This window comes from Melanostigma gelatinosum, assembly GCF_949748355.1.
Source record: "Melanostigma gelatinosum genome assembly, chromosome: 7".
Taxonomy (NCBI): domain Eukaryota; kingdom Metazoa; phylum Chordata; class Actinopteri; order Perciformes; family Zoarcidae; genus Melanostigma; species Melanostigma gelatinosum.
The window spans coordinates 11,806,297-11,825,811 of record NC_136640.1 but is presented as its reverse complement, the minus strand read 5'-3'; the positions used below and the strand labels follow the sequence as shown (position 1 = coordinate 11,825,811).

Sequence of the window (19,515 nt, the reverse complement as noted above, 5' to 3'; positions counted from 1 at the left end):
GGTCAAATCATATTTTTAAAATCATGCGAGGTAACACTAGTTCTGTTTTTTCCTTCCAGTACACCATCTCTGAGTTCTTGACTGCTTGCTTCTTTTTTTCTGTGAGCAGAGTTGGGCATCTGAACCACATCTGTTACAGTTAAATTGTTCAGAAAAAAACCCAACTTAAATAACTGCAGAACAATATAGAAACGCCCCTGATGCATATATTCTCAGTCTTATGTATACAGTACAAACTGGTCATTTCTCTAAAACAGCGGTCATTGAACCACTGCAACGTCTGCAAATGGGCTCCAATTTCTCTCTATTTTATTTTTTTTCCTTTTTTCCAATTCATTTTTCAGTCAGAAAACCCTAACCCTTTAGATTAGTGTAAAGTCAGCCATGTTTTGTCAGACTCACTACTCCCAGATTTCCAGATTGTATTTCATGAACTGCTTCAGAGCAGTTTGCATCAACCTTGTATTACCCGTGACAGGGACACCGCTGAGATTTGGTGTTAATAAAACGAGTGTTTACTGCTGGAAGATGTTGGAGAGCATCGTGCTGGCTGTGACAGTCCGGTTCATTCCAGAGTAGAAACTCTGAGGTCAGTTCAGAGAAATGAACAACGGAGCTGTAACACATTATTACAGTATTTTCCATAGACCAATACCTTCTCACTTTCTCCTTTTGTTGAGTTCATTGTTTTCTTCTCATGTTTACACATTTCAAATAGACAGACAGATGTTCTGTCTGTGAACTCACTGCAAACATTCACCCATATGCATATGATATATACATATCATATGCATATCATATGCATATTCATTTTTTGCAGCTCCTCGAACATTGGTTACACGTCACTTATTTCCATCTACAAGTTGCTTTCGTGCCAGTTCTGAGACTCCCAATGCAAATATGTGAGTCATTATGCATCTGACTTGTCTTTGGTTGAATCTGTCAGTTTGAATGGGCCATTGGCAAGTGAATTACAAAACGTTTGATGTTGATTGACAGTTTTCATATTTGGATTGTGTTAACTGGTGCTCCGACAGGCAAGTCAAACAGCTGACAGACCATCCTGGTCTGTCAGTCGTTGCTCTTACTCATCTTGCCCTGCTGACATAGTGCAGACAACATCACGGTCTTATTGTCTCGCATTGTGGTGGTTCTTACTGGATGTGGAGTGGTTGACTTTTGGTCTTAGTTAATTGGGCTAAATAAGAGAAAAAAAGATTAAGACCAGATTGGTGTCATGGGATGCCAAGCAAATTAGTGCTATAGCCAGGCGGTTAACATGATTAATATCTAAGGTCAGGTTCCATTTCAGTCAGTGAGCCATTACCCCCATATGGTGTGAGGGTCAGCGTAAAAACCGCTGTACTGTATTTATACAGTACAGCATGTTTTAATCTCTAGAAGTGTGTTTAAGTGTGCAGTTAGTCATTTAGTGCAGAAGTCCCTACAATGACCCTTTGTCAATGTTCATTTTAATCTACTTTTAAGATGCAAATACAGAAATGTTGTGCACATTTCCCCCGGTTCTACACACACATTCTCACACAACGCAGGGAGCAGCGGGTTGAGATCTGAAAACGAGATTTAGGAAAAATGGTTGTATCTGTTTTGCGCCACACGCTGTACAAATACAATGGGCTATTTGTCAACGATGACACTGATACTCAATAGTAGTCTGTGCTGCAAGACTTTCGGTGTCACCCTGTGGCTTTAATAAAACTGTGATTTAACCGCAAATTGATTTCCTGTGAGTGAGCAGACATTCATTTTAAAGATGTATTTTATTTCATGCTGCAACTAATTACATGTTTTGAGTATTGCGAGTTATTTAAAGCTGTTTTAATTCAAGTTTTGGTGATTAGGGGGAAGAAAAAAACATAAAGAACAAGCTGTGGTTATGTGCAAACAGTTGCCTTCTTACACATGTTGAGCAACATTAATATCATGTTTTCTATCACGGCAGATATGAACACAGCTTCCGATTTTTTGTGTGTTTTCTCTCTCCATTGCCTCAGTTCTTAGCCATATTTTTTTCAAATACAATTTGTGAAGGCTTTTAGGATAAGGAAACTACAGTGTACAGTCTGTGTTATATTGTATACTGTATATCTGAAACCTTCTCACTGTTTTTAAAACCGTGTTCAGAACAGCTATGATTACACTGCAGCCCCCTTTTCTCTGATTTCATCTCACCATCTCAGCCTGCACTGGCTTTTATGTGAGGAAAGAAACAAAAGAAGAGTTACAATAGCCGGGTTTTATTTCACGATCCTCAGCCTATTCAGTATTCAGGGGAGGCCTATACTGAAAATGCAACGGGTACGACTCGATACAGTATGATTGCATGTCTGTCTATTCATGCCAACTCACAGGACAAGTAATCTGTGGTATTGTTCTCTTCATCCCTCACAACCCAGTCTCTGCAGGGACTTTCTAAAGTTGTTGTCGATTCTGGCGCTCAGGAAGAATCATGTTGTCAGGAGGCTTCTGTCCAATGTGACTAAAAATATCTATACTGCAGGAGTGCAAAGTTAAAAGTTCTAAAACTTAGAAGAAAAATAAATAAAGCAAATAGTGTGTTTGTGGCAGCTGAGTCCATCAAACATGTTGCAGTGTGTGTGTTAAGAATCAAGCTCGTCTCGAGATATCTTCTTTCATCTTTCCTGTGCTGCTGTAATAAAACGTACTCTGGGCTATCAGTTAGTTAGTCAGTTAGTTCCGTGAGAGTATTTGACATTGTTGAAAATATGCTGCTCTAGAGTCAGGCTAATTGAACAATAAAGCAAAGTAATCTCCCTGTGTGCATAACGGTACAAGCTGTAAGGAATTTGCAGTGCTCAATTAAATTTGGAACATAACTCATTTGAATGTTTTTCTCCTTTTCTGAGAACCCCGGGGCAAGGCTTTTGACAGCTGTTATTTGCATAGTTTTCCGAGGAAAGCTCTGTGAAATGATCTTGATGTGTTGATAGTCAGATCCAACAGTTCCCCAGGGCTCTCATGAGCAATAACTCGGTACGGTAGGAACCCACATGATCCGTCTTATTGTCCATCACAGGCAGTGAGCCAGCAAACGTCATCAGCAAAATAAACGCCAGGCAGACGAGATTAACATAATCCTAGTGTAAACTCTTATTTCACATGTTTTTCACATTGAAAGGGTTGGATTTCCTCTTGCCAGTATGTGCCATTAACCCTGACATACTTTCTTATGCCGAAAATATAATAATATATAATATATATAACACAACGCTGTAGTTTTGTCCCCAACAAAAACAGCTTTGTCTTATTCCTTTTAGTTAAATAGGTTCAGTAAAAACACGGGCAGTTGCAGAGTGAGTCTTTTCGGCGTGTAAGGATGGTTACTGTTGAGAAAATTAGCTTATATACAGCTTTAATCAGCAATTAGCTTATATACAGCTTAATTAACAGCTAGTTAATATGCAGCTTTAAGTAGCAATTGACTTATATACAGTTTAATTAATCACTAGCATATTTGTAGTTTTAATAACCATTAGTTTATATACAGCTCTATTAATCACTTATACAGTGCTCACAACACAGCAAGGCCAGAGAGAAGCAGGTGAAAGGTTACTTATTTAACTGCGACACGAGGAACAGGCAGCCATCTTTAGAGAAGATAAGGAAGACACAATAGACAGTGAGATTCAAGCGAGGGCCACCGCCCCAGCTGAGCCCGGCTTCTTCACACACTCCTTCTTAGGACCTCTCGCATGGAACTCCTCACTCACACTGATGGAAACCAACGCCTACTGGGAGGGGCCAAGGTGGATGGACATCCACGGCCTCCATCCAGGCGCCATAACGTACAAACGTGCCACGCCTGCATCTTTGACTTTGGCCAATGTGTAACAAGGGGTGGACCCCCTATATTAAGATACACGCTGATGTGTTCAAGCGTGTCTCATGGTGAAGCTCTGCGAGGTTCATCCATTAGCACCCAAGCTTGTTTTTGATAGCTGGGCTGAATGACTCTGTTGATAAATAAATCTATTGCTTTGATTTAACTATACGCCTCTGAGAGCTTCTGTTTCATTCTTAAACCTGCTCTAAGTGTGAAAGACAACAACAACATTATTTTTTCACAACAATTTGGTGACCCCGACGTGATAGATATGATACGGAGCTTCGGGTTGGAATGTTAACAGACCTCTCTATCTGTGTTTCAGAAAACAAACTGCGAGTCTCCCTGGAGGCTGGGAGCCCTGGTATTTGCCACCAGGTCGTGCCTGCAGTTCGGGAACAGTCTGATAGTGTCGACACAACTAACAAGGTGAGCAGAAGCCTATTTGACTGAATTCTGCGTATTGTATTATAGTCATAAAACTAAATTAAATCCGACTGTCCGAACTGTAAGTATGACATAGTCATTAAAAGTATTGTAAAGAATAATCAACCGAGCAGCAGGGTTGTTCAGCCCAGCATTTGGGGTTTTTTGTACATATGCGTGTTTGTACATATGCGTGAATGGGTCCAGCAGAAGACGTTAGATAAAAGGCGAAAAATGACGTTTTTTGTGGCAGCGTAGAGTGAAGTAGTGTGAGACGCGGTCGCGCGCCTCTTCTGTCGCGGTCACGCGCCTCGCATGAAGCGCTCAAATTCCTGCCACAAATAAAGCGTCATCTTTAACGTAATTATAAGACGTCTTGGACTACGAAGAAATTGCATAACATGACGGGGATATATGTATATGTTATTGATGTCATTGATAAACTGTATTGAGAATAAGTAACTGCGGAATTCCCGTATTAAGAGCATCGAGTCTTCGGACATTAACTCGTGAGTAGCGATCCAGTGAAAAATAATGTTACTCTGCTTAGAGTTTCCTCGACGGAGTTTCTGGACGAGAGCACAGAAGTTGATTATATCGGTGTGTTGTTAATGACGGACGAGATTAATGAAAATGGCCAGAACGTGTACAGGTCCAGAGATGACCTAGGATAAAAAGCAGTTAAATTGTATTGTAGACGTGCTACCCTGATGGAGTAGTGGTTAAAATAACGGTCTTCGACGCGGTAGGCCCGGGATCGGATCCCGGCTGTAACATTGTTTTTGACAATAAGCAGCGGCCGTGTGATGTATTAAAGAGCAGCGCTCTTTGATATGTGTGTAGGATAGGGACAGAATTGATTATAATTTGACTGATTGTTTGCTGAAAAAGCATTTGTTTTTCATTTGTATCGTGGTCGAGAGGTCAGCGGTACACAGTCTGTTTGATGAGGTTGAGAAAAAGAAATTGCTGTTGGAATATAAAATAGTGTGTCTAAAAAAAAAAAAAGAGCTGTCCATCTCCTTAACGGACCGCGCTTGTGTTTATGATTTTACTTCAGAGAATGGCAGTGTACGTTTTGAGCTTGTGTTTATGCTTTGCCTTCAGAGACACAAGAGCATGTTTTAACTGTGTTTATTAGTTGCCTACAGAGAGCTAATGCTGAGGCGTACGTTTGAACTTTTGTTTATTTGTTTGACTGTATTTCTAAAGATATTCCTTTACCGCATTGGTGATCTCTGCGCATTTCAAAAATGGCAGTGTGTTGCAATTTTGTTTGAATGAAAGTGAATGTTTGAAGCGTAAATATGAGAGAGAGAGAGCTGAGAGCTGAGAGCTGAAGCCGAGTTGATTTGTGGCTGAAAGTTCGTGCGTTGTTTCAAAGTTTGGTGTCTAGAGCAGAAAAAACACGCATTAGACACAGACGTTGCACTCACACACACACATAAATCACTAGAATATGCTGAGAGACAGCTGAGGGTTAATATAAGTGTCAGTTTTACTGGCGTAGTTAAAAAAACTACTGATTTATTGGAAAATTGGGTTCCCCAGGGACTGTTAGCAAAGTCTAATGCGGAAACACAGCAGCCACTATATTCAGCCAGACAGATGCTAAAATTAGGGAGTCAGCAAATTTAAAAAAGCTGTAACAAAGCATCCATTCATTTAGTCAGACAAACGCTGGTGGGAAAATACGGGAGGATAGAGCATTCCTGATAAGAAAGAACAGTGCGGCCTTAGATTGTGTCCACTGCACGGACAGAGAGAAGACAATTAAAAAGGTGGGGGCTTGGTGCACACTAGAGGCCTTATAAAACATTTAGTTACATCCATTGCATGTGTAATTAAAACATAGACGTTCACACCTAGCAGGGGTAAACAGGGGGATTTGTAAATAACATATATTCATACACTGTTAAATAATATGCGTTATACTTGTAAAGCTATATTGCGGAGTTGTGAGGTCACTGTATGAAGGTTTAAAACGCCGAGAGGAGCACTCCGTCATCCTTTCGTACGACAGGAATAAAGATCAGTGACCCTGAAAGTATCTGCTCGCTTAAACCCATCAGATTAGGGCAAGAAAACTGCCATCTTAACGCAGGAACAGAGTGTTCTGCTTATCTATCCACACAGAGACTTCGAAATATGTTTAGAACATTACTGTTTTCGTCTTCTTCACCCTAAGTGTTAATAATAAAATAGATCATCATTTCACACACACACATTCCAGAGAAAGCAAGGTTGTGAACGAGGGCCAGTGTGAATTCAGAGAGCAAACATGTCAATTGAAGGCATGAGAGGAGGTTTGGCTCCCTCTGCTGGCACTTCACAACCTGGGAAGAAAAAACTGTGGCCACTCCAAGAACTGCAACAGGAACAGTGGATAGGAGCTTTGGCTCCATCATGTGGACATTTGGGAATACTGATTTCAGACTTTCTATTGATTGTTGCAGAGAGAGACGTCATGGCTGCGAAATACACCTCTTGTCTGTGCAACTTGGAGAATGATGTCCAGGATCAGAGCAGGATGAATGGAAGAATCAAACATTGGCCGGTGGAACAACAAGCGTACAAAAGAATGATAAAGAGATGGAAAGATAATGACATTTGGGATGGAGAACTGCTGAACTGTCCTCTCACTGAAGAGAATCTGCAACAAATAAGCGAAGAACACACTTATGATGAATACAGAGCTGCTGTGGAAAGAACAGATATGGAGCTCGAAGCACTAAAAGTGTCAATACAGCTGGCAAAGCTTGACGTGGCCCCAAAGCCTGCTAAAAAGAAAAAGAAACAGCACGGAAGAACTTTCTACTGCTACAACTGTGGAAAACCTGGTCACTATTCACGAGACTGCCGCACGCGTGGTCAACAACAACAAGGCTCACCACATGGAAGAAGAGGAAACTATCAGAGAGAGACAGGCAATCAGCATCCAAGAAGCCAGAATCACGCTGAACAGCAATATCTTTCACATATCTGGCAACAACAGAGACACTGCTGCAACTATTAGCCACAATATCTACGTCATATCCAGTTCCAGACCCACATATTCCCTTAACAGCCCACAGCCACAGACAAAGCATCCTCCATCATGAAACACCTCAGCCTTTAGTTTGAACACAAGAAACAGAAGATGTGTTCACCATTCTCACGTAGACTCTGTCACATGCATCGGCACTTCAAGAATTGACTATTAACTCCCTTTGCACCGAGATGTTTCTGAACAAAAAGAGGGATGTCAATGCAGTTTTGTATCAGAAAAAAGGGGGAGAAGGAGCTGCATCAAAGAATCCTCCTAAGCAAAGAAATTCACATTTGGAGCTGCAAGAAAATCGAAAAGAGAAGGAGCTGCATCAAAGAATCCTCCTAAGCAAAGAAATTCACATTCGGAGCTGCAAGAAAATCGAAAATTCAAAAGAATGCACAAAAGCACATATTGTCTATGAAACAGGAAGAATGTTGCTACAAAGGAGATGAAGGAAACACAGCATCCTATGCTGTGGTGAGACAATTCGAAGATATGGAACACTCAATAGTAGCATCAGGTATCCTACCTCAACCAGCATCAGCACAAATGGCAGATGAAGCTGCTAAAGAAGAAGAGGATACAGACCAAAACAGATGGTTCTGAAAACAGCCATACAAGAACCAGAAATCACTGAAGAAACACTGATTGAGATACAGAAGAAGGCTGGACCATACGAATGGTCCGAATGGCAAAGAAGAGGAGCAACAACAGGAGAAAGTGGACTTTGTAGATCCCATGATGGTAGAGTGGTAGCACCAGCAGAATTGTGTGTCTCACTGATATCAGAGGCACGCACGAAGGAAAGAAAGGAACATTGCAAAGAATGCAAGCACTGTGCCTCTTCTGCGACGAATGCACCACCTGTGGAGATCATAATGTGAAAAAACCGTACAAAACACCTATGGGCTCTTATCCTGTACCATCAGCCTGCTTCCAAGACATCAACATGGACTTTACTCATCTGGGTAATGGTGGACAGATTCTCAAAGTGGGTGGAGGCAATCCCAACTAAAAGAGAAGACGCACAGACAGTAGTGAAGTGGCTGCAGACAGAGCTGATACTCCGATAATGGTTCACATTTCAGTAATAAGCAATTGCAGGAAGTAGATATGGATCAGTGTATCATTCACAGTCACAAGGACTGGTAGAGAGGGCAAATCAGACGCTAAAATCAAAAATAGCGAAGACATGTGTAGCATCAAAGCTGACATGGGTTAAAATTTTACCATTAGCTCTAATGGCAGTGAGGAGCGCAAAAGGAAATAAGACGCATCTTTCACCACATGAGTTAATGACAAGGAGGCAAATGCCTGGTCCTCCAAGAGACGGTAGTCATATACATAGATATACATAGATACATAGATGTACATATACATAGATGTGCAGCAAGTTGAAATGAAGGCATATGTGACTGCATTAATCATTCTCACGGAGGCTCTCTCCAAACAGGTCCAGCGAACCAGTGCAGCTGACCAGGAAAAGGTAAAAATCTCATCCGAGAGGGTGACTGGGTCAGGGTCAAAGTTCATAAGAAAAGTGGACTGACCCCAGGTGGACAGGGCCGTACGAAGTGAAGGAGGTTACTTCACACTCGGTCCAAGTCATAGGTAAAGCAGGAGCACCTTGGCACCACCTGTCACACTGTGCCCCAGCATCTGAGCCGTCCAGACCTCTAGCAGAGGTCCGAGGTAATCTGACGCAAAATGCATAATTTGTTTTGTAATTTGTAATTTGACTTTTCAGCAACCACCAACAGGTGATCCAATTAGCTACAGGACATGGAAACGACAATGTTTGGTTAAATTGAATTGTTGATAATGCTATAAACAAAAACAAAATGGGTGGCTGTATAGCTTGTGCTGCAGCTAGACCAGCTAGGTTCACCGAACCAGCACCACTATATCCTGAATCTGACCCAACAGGATACGCATGCATGACAAATATGACTAAAATGGCTACTCCATCAAATTGCATGACTCTGGCATCCATATTTCCACCAATTGATAACGCAACTGCAGTAGGATAGTTCAGTCTGGACAAAGGTCCAACCTACATAGATACAATCAGAGTGAACCAGAGGAGTGCCTAATCAATACAAATTGATAGACTAAATTGCAGCAGGTTTTGAGAGTATCGCAAGTATTATTCCATGGATAACTGTGAATAAAAATGTTGATCGTATCAATTATGTGCATTACAATGTTCTTCGTTTGGCTAATCATACTAGGGATGCAATAGAGGGTCTGGCTGAGCAGCTGGCCCTAACTTCTTTGATTTCTATGCAAAACAAAATGGCTTTGGAGCTTTTGCTCAATGTTTGGAGACCTGTGTTGCACATCCCCAACAACACTGCGCCGGACGGTTCAGTCACAAAAGCACTGAATAGTCTGAGGGCACTGTCAAACGAAATGCAGGAAGCATCAGGTGTGAACGATCCATTTGGAGATTGGATGGAAAACATGTTTGGAAAATGGAAGCACCTGATCTTGTCAATAGCAGTGTCAGCGGGTGTGTTCATTGCAATACTGGTCTCATGTGGATGTTGTATAATACCCTGTATTCGTTCTTTGGTTGGCCGTCCTATCACCACTGCCCTCTCCAAGGAACCATTACCACCCCCTCCTTATGGAGCTTACCCAGTATGGGAAGAGCAGAACAGCCTGGTAGGGTCAGGAGAGGCAGAGGCAGACACCAGCGTGAGAACAGGGCAGGAAAGTAAAGAAAGTGACGTCCTTCAGACGTCAAGAGAGGGATTTGTTGAGAAAATTAGCTTATATACAGCTTTAATCAGCAATTAGCTTATATACAGCTTAATTAACAGCTAGTTAATATGCAGCTTTAAGTAGCAATTGACTTATATACAGTTTAATTAATCACTAGCATATTTGTAGTTTTAATAACCATTAGTTTATATACAGCTCTATTAATCACTTATACAGTGCTCACAACACAGCAAGGCCAGAGAGAAGCAGGTGAAAGGTTACTTATTTAACTGCGACACGAGGAACAGGCAGCCATCTTTAGAGAAGATAAGGAAGACACAATAGACAGTGAGATTCAAGCGAGGGCCACCGCCCCAGCTGAGCCCGGCTTCTTCACACACTCCTTCTTAGGACCTCTCGCATGGAACTCCTCACTCACACTGATGGAAACCAACGCCTACTGGGAGGGGCCAAGGTGGATGGACATCCACGGCCTCCATCCAGGCGCCATAACGTACAAACGTGCCACGCCTGCATCTTTGACTTTGGCCAATGTGTAACAAGGGGTGGACCCCCTATATTAAGATACACGCTGATGTGTTCAAGCGTGTCTCATGGTGAAGCTCTGCGAGGTTCATCCATTAGCACCCAAGCTTGTTTTTGATAGCTGGGCTGAATGACTCTGTTGATAAATAAATCTATTGCTTTGATTTAACTATACGCCTCTGAGAGCTTCTGTTTCATTCTTAAACCTGCTCTAAGTGTGAAAGACAACAACATCACATTTTTTCACAACATTACAAACATAAACACACACCCAGAGAGTTGCATAGAAGGATGCTCATAAACTTGTATTGTTGCCACCGGCTCATATGGTTTCAAACTAACTGGGGACTCCGATGAAGCATTTTGTCTGTGTATTACATGGAATCGACCTTCAATAGGCTTCTCTGACATCAAACAGATTTTGCAGTGAGAGACCCAGAGAAACGCATGGCCTTGTTGTACACAAGTAACTTACATCAAAACCAAATTAGTTTTGTTCTGTGGAGCATGTCATCATCTGTGTTACCAATCTGCTGCTGAGATTCATCTCAACAGTCTTACAGTACATACCAGTAAACAAGTCAGCAGAAGTACACACCTCAGGCCATAAACAAATCAAATGAAAAAAAACAAAGGTTCCTCACACAAAATATAAAAACTCTTCCACTGCTCATAGGAGTCTGAACTCCTCTGTTCTGTCCACTGAACACTAAACACTAAACATTCATAACACTTTGGCGAGCTGCCACCAGTTCTTGCAAGACCTCCCCTCGGTCTCCAGACCCCCTCTTTGATGTTTGTCCTTCAGTGAAGTCCAGGTGGCCAGCTGAGACACTGCAGGTAAACATTTGCCCAAATCCAGAAAACACCCACTACCTTGAGAGACAAATGTGCTAACATTTCTGAAATAACCAAACAGGTAAACACAGTGGAGTGGCCTGCCTGCTGATGGAAATTACACTGCGGCTACTTTTGCACCTCTGCTGGCTTTGTGCCTGTACCAAAATAGAAGCCCTAGTCTGTTGAGTCTGGCTGCGCTAATCTTGCTGCCTGCCCTCTTCACAGGTGTACTGTCTGACATGCGTCGAACGAATCAAACTGGCTTCCTATTTTTGGAAAGATGAGTCAAAAGAGACTTTGTTTGTCCTGTCCTGTCCAAGGTAGAGTCCTTTATTCCTTTCCTTTCCAGTACAATACTGTTGCACTGACCTGTAGTCACTGACCTCTCTCGACTTATTTTTTTCTGCAACATAAACACTGACAAAACACAAGACCCTGCCCTTTGTCCCTGCCAAAACAGAACCAACCACACCTTCACTTTCTTTAATAAAGAATAAATAGCAAAGACCTACCACGATAAAAATACAACAGGACTTCTATTTATCAAGCATCTAAGAATAATTTCAAGGAACCGCAAAGAGTCAAAAACGGACTAAAAATACCATGAATACACTCTTTCAATTGTGTTGCGACATTAATCATGGCGTGTTGTAGTTTTTAATCAAGCAAAACATCAACAAAAACACTGCCAGACTGAACCACGCTTAATTTGATGCAATACAGACATAATAACAAAATATAGGAAAGTGTTACATCGATGACAATGTGCAGTATGTCCCTCTATGACACAAACATCAAAAGAAAAAGTCAAGAAGCAAACTTACTCTTTGCCATTAACACAGAAAAACCAGCAATGACGGGAGAAAAGTAATCAACACTTTCATTGGCCTCAGATTCACGAAGCAGCAGTTGCACACCCTCACTAACAGATTCTGAGCATGCAACATAGAGAGAGAGAGAGAGAGAGAGGAAAACACTGTATATCTGCAGTTCAAACAGTCTGTTGCACAGCTCCGGCTTTTGTGTGTCCTTCTTCATGTTGGTTGATGTATAAATGGTGTGCTCTGCTTTGTATATTTTTCAGGTGGCTGTGACAGGGGCACCCCCGGGGCAGGACCCATGAGGAGTCATAGAAGATGCTCACAGCCTGGGCGCTTCTGCTCTTCTTAGCCATGTGGGTGAGAAGCACCTCTGGTGGCCCGCTCTCCTTCAGAATAGGTAAATCTGTATGACTAAATTGCAATATTGTACAGTCTGGTAGCAGTGGGAAAACTGTTGCAGACACATGTTGACCCGGGAGGTCTTATTTTTGATGATTTAGAGAGAGAGAGAGAGAGAGAGATCACAACTCCCTTCTAGAATATCCATATACTACATGCATAAAAGGATTTTATTTTCCATATTAATTGAAAGGAATATGTGAATGAATGAATTTCCAATTGTAATGATCAAGTTTGTGTTTAAAGCTAATTGCTGTTCAAGTGTCCGCTCAAATTGATGGAACAGTCTAACTTCACAGTCTCTAATGGGGAAATTGGCTGAAGGAAATTCAATCAAAAGAAAAACCAATGTCTCCCACATGGCTTGAGGTATCAAGTGGCTAAAAACGTGGTGTGGATATAACACAGTCCTAATTGGCTCTGAAATACGATAGGCCCGGCATAGACAAAAAACAAAAACAAATTTGTTCTATGGTGTATTGCCGAGAGAAATTCATAAAATATCTGTGTAGAGTTTAATCATTTAAGGTCTATTTGACGATGTACTAGACACCCATTGCACAAATATAACAACACTTTCTTTCTCAAATGTCTAATAGATATCAACAGATGTTTACGAGTAGTGCAATCCAAGTGGAACTGGTCTATTTGGAATATGTAACCACAACTGTGATCTTAGTCCCGACTCTTTTTAAATCCTGATCTCAACAGATGCTTTAACCCAGATGTTAAAAAATGTTCTATAGGCTGCTTCCCCCACTGCTGTGAATGTCAGGTGAAGCTCAGTAGACATTTCACTGACACATTACAGCATGCATTGCCATTGTTGAGCATCAACACTGGACCATTTCAAATAGTAAATAGCATGTTTAGTACAATTGATGGCAAACTCATCGGGATTGTTACACCAGCAGTTTGACATTTTCTTTCTTGTTATTATTCTCCTACAGTCAGGAGGTCGCTGACACCCTGTCACTAGTTTCCCCGTCCACCAAAAGTTTGACTGATTTATGTATTATAAACCTCTTGTCTTGCACGGTTGTCAACTTTCAGGAACAGGCAGCTGACAGGCAGATTTGTTGTCAAGAGAAAATGGTTGAAGTTAATAACTTAACATCAACATACAAAGCCCCATGTGGTTATTGTAAGGCTATTTAAACATCAAGTAAAGTCAAAAGGGTAAAAGTATTGAAAACAAATAGTTTGCCTTCGTGCAAGGTATTTCTCGAGGCGTGAACTGAATCCAGGACATTATGACACAGCAGTGCACTCACTTCTGGAGGAATGTGTTTCAGTGATGATGAAAACATTATTTTGTTAAACTCAGAGACATTTCCAGCTTTACAGGCTCATAAATGCATATTGGATCTTTAATGCAGCCTATTTCTGATCTTTCCCTTTGATCTTGACTCCTCCTATTGTGTGAGAGAATCTATTTATCCCTCCGGTATTTGGAGCCTTGACAAAATGGAGTTAGTTCAACTTTCAACTTGAAGCAGTATCTTGTTCTGTCATTTCTTATTTTTGAGCGAGACATGTTTTGTGTCACTCTCCCGCCGTGTTTCACAGCTCTGACAGCACAGCTCAGGATTTTTATTGGTTTTGCAAATGATGCCTCAAATAATCTCTGTATTTTGAAAACAACACAGGTTCAAAGTTTATTGTATCAACAAGACCAAAAAACAAATCTTTACTTTTTCGTGAATGTTGTTGGATAAATGACTCTGCATTCTCCTCCACCTTCCACCTGAAGCATCTCCGCAGTGATGGTATTTAGTTTGATGTTTATCTCAGTCATGTTGCATCGTTGCTGGATAATTAAGCATTCTAATGTCCTCTACTCACAGCACCAGTCTCTTTGCAAGAGTAATGTCAGTATGTGTTTGTTTGTGCTCTACTTATGTGTGTGTGTTTATGCACAAAGCCCTAGATATGCAAAAGCAAAGACACAGACAGCCACACACGCATTTCAAGGCACACCAAGGCACACAAACAACCACATACCCCCAAACACCACAACAAACTCCCTGCCATTTGTGCTCCGGGAGATGGTATTTAACGTGGCTGTCCCTCGAGTGCTGCCTGGCTGGCGTAATGTCACTGTCTGGCCTTCTCTGAATGTATCAGGGCCAAAAACAACCTCCCGCCCCTGCCACATCCCCACCAGGACCATTCGGCAGCCAGCAGCAAGCTCAGTGAGGAACTTATCTTTGTCGCTGTGCTGTTGGCAAATCTGGGGATAAAATGGACTTTCATTTGAGTCACTTGGCATGTATGGTAGGTCTACATGCCCCCTAATAGACCTACTGATTGGTAAGACAGGTACAAATAAAAGGTTACTTTCATTTTATTGTTCCCCTGCGGTGTAAGCTCCTGGTGTTGTTGGAAGTTGTTTCAGCGTAATGACAGATTAATTACAGCGGTATTGATTCAAGAGAGTATATATAATTGAATTTGCGTCAGTATAGCTTCTAATAGGAAATACCACACAGACAAGTGACGTTTTAACTAATTATGAATGGCATGTAATAGAATAGATCAAGGAGATGAACGAGATATATTAGTTGAAATCAATTCACGCAATGACAGACAATTCTGTTGAGAAGACCTCTTATTGATTCAGACATGGGACTACACGAGTAAAACATTTAAACAAGAGAAGATTTGCATAATATTGCATCCTTGTTCACTACCATATATGGTGCAGCTTCTTGTTGCGGGTGGTATTCCCCATGAGTAAAGTGATAAAAACATCTGCCATCTACTTTCTTCCAGCCGAATAAGCGACTGCTTATGCTGACTTGGGGAAATCATCTTTCACTGCTACAAGCTGGTGTGTGTTGCAGGCAGTGAACATGGAGGGAAATAGTCAGGAGAACCACATAGTCCTTCATTAGAGCTACATTCGTCAACACTGTCAATTGTCTCCGACACTGCAGAGCCCTCACTCCATAAACGACTCATGCACAGACACACACACACACACACACACACACACACACACACACACACACACACACACACACACACACTGCCTCCGTCCGGATACCAAATCAGAGTTTGACAAACAGACGGGTAGAGGATGTTTCTGTTCATGAATAAATCCAGACCGGCAATCGCATCAGGTTGTCTCCTCTCTCTGAAGCCCTCAGAATACTTCCGAGCGTTGGTCTTTACGACAGGGAAGGGCTTCTCCTTTGAGACCGACGTTAAACTTAGCCGTTTGAAACCACTGGGTATCGGCTCACACAAGTGCAATTTCCTCAGCAGATATCCTTTCGCTCATCTTAAATGTGCTGTCTGCTTAAAACAGGCTTTGGAAATATTTTTTCGAGCATGTGTAGTCTCTCTGTAACCAGAGAGTATGGATTAATATCTAGTGTTATGGAAAGTAATCCCATTGCTAATGAATTGCTAAATATTCATGTATAGATCAATCAGTGACCTGTTTTAACTGTGTGCATGTTATTCCACTTTTAAATCTGTCAATATGTCGTTTGTTTAATTTCCATTGAATCTAATTTTTCAAGACATGTATTGTCAATATACAACCATTTATTTGGAATGAGTTATGCAAGGGGTGGCAGGGGAATCTGATAAAAAACAGATATTTTACTGCCACTGACATTTCATGAAAAATCACATTGCCTATTATTGGGTCCACGGGGACACCTCGGGAGCTAGGCTGTCTATGTTTGTTGGTTTTCTTTGCCCATTTTTTCATTCACGTTTTTTGCCTCTTAACAGATGCCTGTAAGTCAACAACTTCCTCCTCTCAATGCAAAAACGCAATCTTTTCATTCCACAATCTTTTCATTCCACAATCTTTTTGCTTCCCACCTATAGGTAATTACATGTTATGTAATTTTGGCCTTTTATATTCATAACGGTTTTGACGATTTCTGCTGTTCAGTTATTTCTTTTTTATTATTATTCAGGATATGAATTCCACATATGATTGTTTCTATAGTTGTTAAACATCAATACAGAGTTGTATCTCAGCACTTGTGAAAACAGCCATGTTGCCAAGCGTTTGAATGGGAATGAATATGGGCAGGTGGCACCTTGCATGGTAGCCCCTGCCATCAGTGTATGCATGAGTATGAAAGGGTGAATGACATGTAGTGTTAAAGCACTTTGAGTGGTTGGAAGACTAAGTGCTTTACAAGTACAAGTCCATTTACCATTTACCAAGTTCAGAGGTCATGCCATCAACTGACAATCAACTAATGTATACAAATAATCCCCAAGTTTGACACCTAATTAACCCTTTGCTAAGTCCCGCCCCTTGAATGTAGACTGGTCAATCATAGCGCCGTAAACAATATATATGCAGGAAGTGCAATAAGTGGCAGTGTGGGCTCCATGGTCAGTTTGACTTAGCGAGTGGTTAATAAGATCAAAACTTCAGACTGCTGCTGTACTCACATATCACACACTGGAAAAAATCTAGCCTGAGGTTTGTTAAACTTAAAATGTTCCTAAAATGAGTCGAAAACAAAATGTACAGATCATCCGTGAGTATTGAGGGAGCAGCAACCAGACTGACTCCACAGGAAAAAGTCAGACAAATCTTTTTTTGCCTCTTTGCTCCCTTTTCCACACTCAGTAGGAGAACACGTTAGAGGATTCTTGGTGGGCTAAATTCAATTGGCTTCACTTTCTCTGCAGCAGAGGATGAGTTTGCACCATCTTTACCCAGTTTCCCAAGACTGGCATCACTTGCGTTGTTATTCAGGGTGGGATGCAGTTTATCGTGAGATAGATGTAAGGAAGGCAAAACGCACTGAATATGATGTAGTAAATCATTGGAGAGACGCCTTGTTAAAAATAAACTTAATACAACTGCATACACTAGCTCTCTGTCTTGAAGTTGTAACCACAGGGCAAGTCCTCGTAAAGATGCAGTTGTGTGTCCTACCTGTAACCATACGTTACACACAAAAATATCAACAAATATCACTTTGGCATGAAAGTCAGACATGCCACATGCTCATCAACTACACTACACTTCTTTCTTTTTCTTTGCTACATAAAGGGCACGCCGCTCCCTGCAGTGATGTAGGCATTGGGCATACATGTACTGCAAAATCATCCAGTATGAACACAACGCCGAAGGATACTGGGCTGGTGTGTGTGTACGTGTATGGTCTTGTATGTGTGCACACAAGTACTGTCCTTTATGTGTCCAGTCACTTAGGGCATGTCGGGTGGATCGGTGAAATTTAAGCCCACAGGTAGACTCTAATAGCGTAATTAGCCCTGCTGAGCTAATACCGACAAGGCAGCAGCAGCACTGTCAATTCCCTCAGTTCAACCCCCTGCACACTCACAGTGACTTATTAAGGCTGGCTGCTAGAGCCACCATGGCTTAGTCATTGTGCCCTCACCTCCAGTCAGCTTTGGTTTGCCCTGAAATACTCGAGACTTCAGTTGGCATCTATGAACTCCTTTAACAGTCACTTGAATAACAGGGAGGCGGGCATGTTGGAAAGGAACGAGAGTAAAATACTGTGAGAGAAGTTTCACGTGTTGTTTTGAATTGTAGCCGTAGTTCCTCTGAAGTGACATTTTCACACATTTCTTATGAACGCAGGCTAAAGCAGAGACCGATGTCCAGCTGAGGAGCCATGTGATTAATCTCCCTGCTTGTAATTACTCAACAATGTCATTAGGTTAATCGCACTCAGACATGTGGACGCACAAGCTACAAGGCACATCTGAGCTAAACTCCTTTTTAGGTGATCACTTGTTACATGAGCCAACTGCCGAGTGCTCTCCATTTCACTAAGATGCCAGCAAATGTAATGAGGAAAAAGCAGAAAGAAATGGGAGCTTAATTAAATAACAGTGTTGGTGCCTGGAGGCAACAATGTCCTTTGTTGCAGGATATGTTTCCTCAGAAGTCGGTCACCCAATTTGAATGGTTGTTCAAGACTTTATGGGAGAAATTGTATTTTTTGAGTCAAATGGAGCCCATGTGCATGCAGAGACAAATCTCAGCCTGTTGCGTTCACACCGGTCGCGTTGATTTTTTGACGCACTGCAAAAAAGCGTCCAACGCACTGCACAATCGCGTCCAACGCGCCGCCGGTCGTGTTCACACCAAACGCCGCAAAATCTCGTAGCGCCAGAGAGGGGGCGTGGTTTATTCACCTGGCCGCCATTTATTTCCGCTGTCAACCGTGAAAGGACAATTGCTGCTTTGTACGTGTTGTGGAAGTCCCTCAAACATCGGAATGCCAAACGCCGTCATGTCTGGTTCATAATATTGTTCAGAGGAGCTCCGTGGATTGTATCGAGCTGTATTCACTGTGTCTAGCAAGCCACCGGTCGCTGTTTACTACAGCTGTAGGAACACAAAATAAACTGATTTGGCTGTGATTCAACGGCAATAAACCGACAAAAAGGGACTCCGAAATAACTACGTAATGATACCGATTTGTAGGTTACTGGTCTTCTCAATGGAGCTCTGATGGATCGGTGCTAGGCTATGCTAACATCGTAGCAGCTCCACCAGCACTCAACGTCACGTAGACGTAAATACGGCAGCGTCTATTCATTGTTTGTACCGTATGGTTTACATACACACATGCATACACATAGTTTGGTCCGGTCTCTGTTGATATGAGGTATCGTAGAGCTCTGGGTGAACACAGACGGCTACAGGATTTATTTCCTGATTCAACAACGGCAGGAAGCCAGTGATGACAGGGGGAGCAACTCAACGCTGATAGGCTATCGCGCCACAGCGTCACGCGATTATGTCGCTGAAGTTGAAAAATTTCAACTCGCGCGTTGGCAATTTTGCGGCGTCCAACGCGTCCACCGCGTCCACCGCACTGCAATAACGCGTCCAACGCGCCGCGCCATCGCAAAAT

General features: G+C 42.0%; 1 protein-coding gene across 2 annotated transcripts in view; it reads left to right on the top strand.

Moving 5' to 3' along the window:
* Positions 1-12,550: 12,550 nt before the first annotated feature.
* Positions 12,551-19,515, top strand: part of grik4 (glutamate receptor, ionotropic, kainate 4) — a gene marked incomplete at its 5' end in the record, with an annotated part of 129,517 nt that continues 122,552 nt past the window's right edge. For both annotated transcript variants that reach the window (XM_079272652.1, XM_079272651.1), the window contains one exon: positions 12,551-12,632. In XM_079272652.1, coding sequence (XP_079128778.1) covers positions 12,551-12,632 — 82 coding nt within the window. The remainder of the gene's footprint in view (positions 12,633-19,515) is intronic.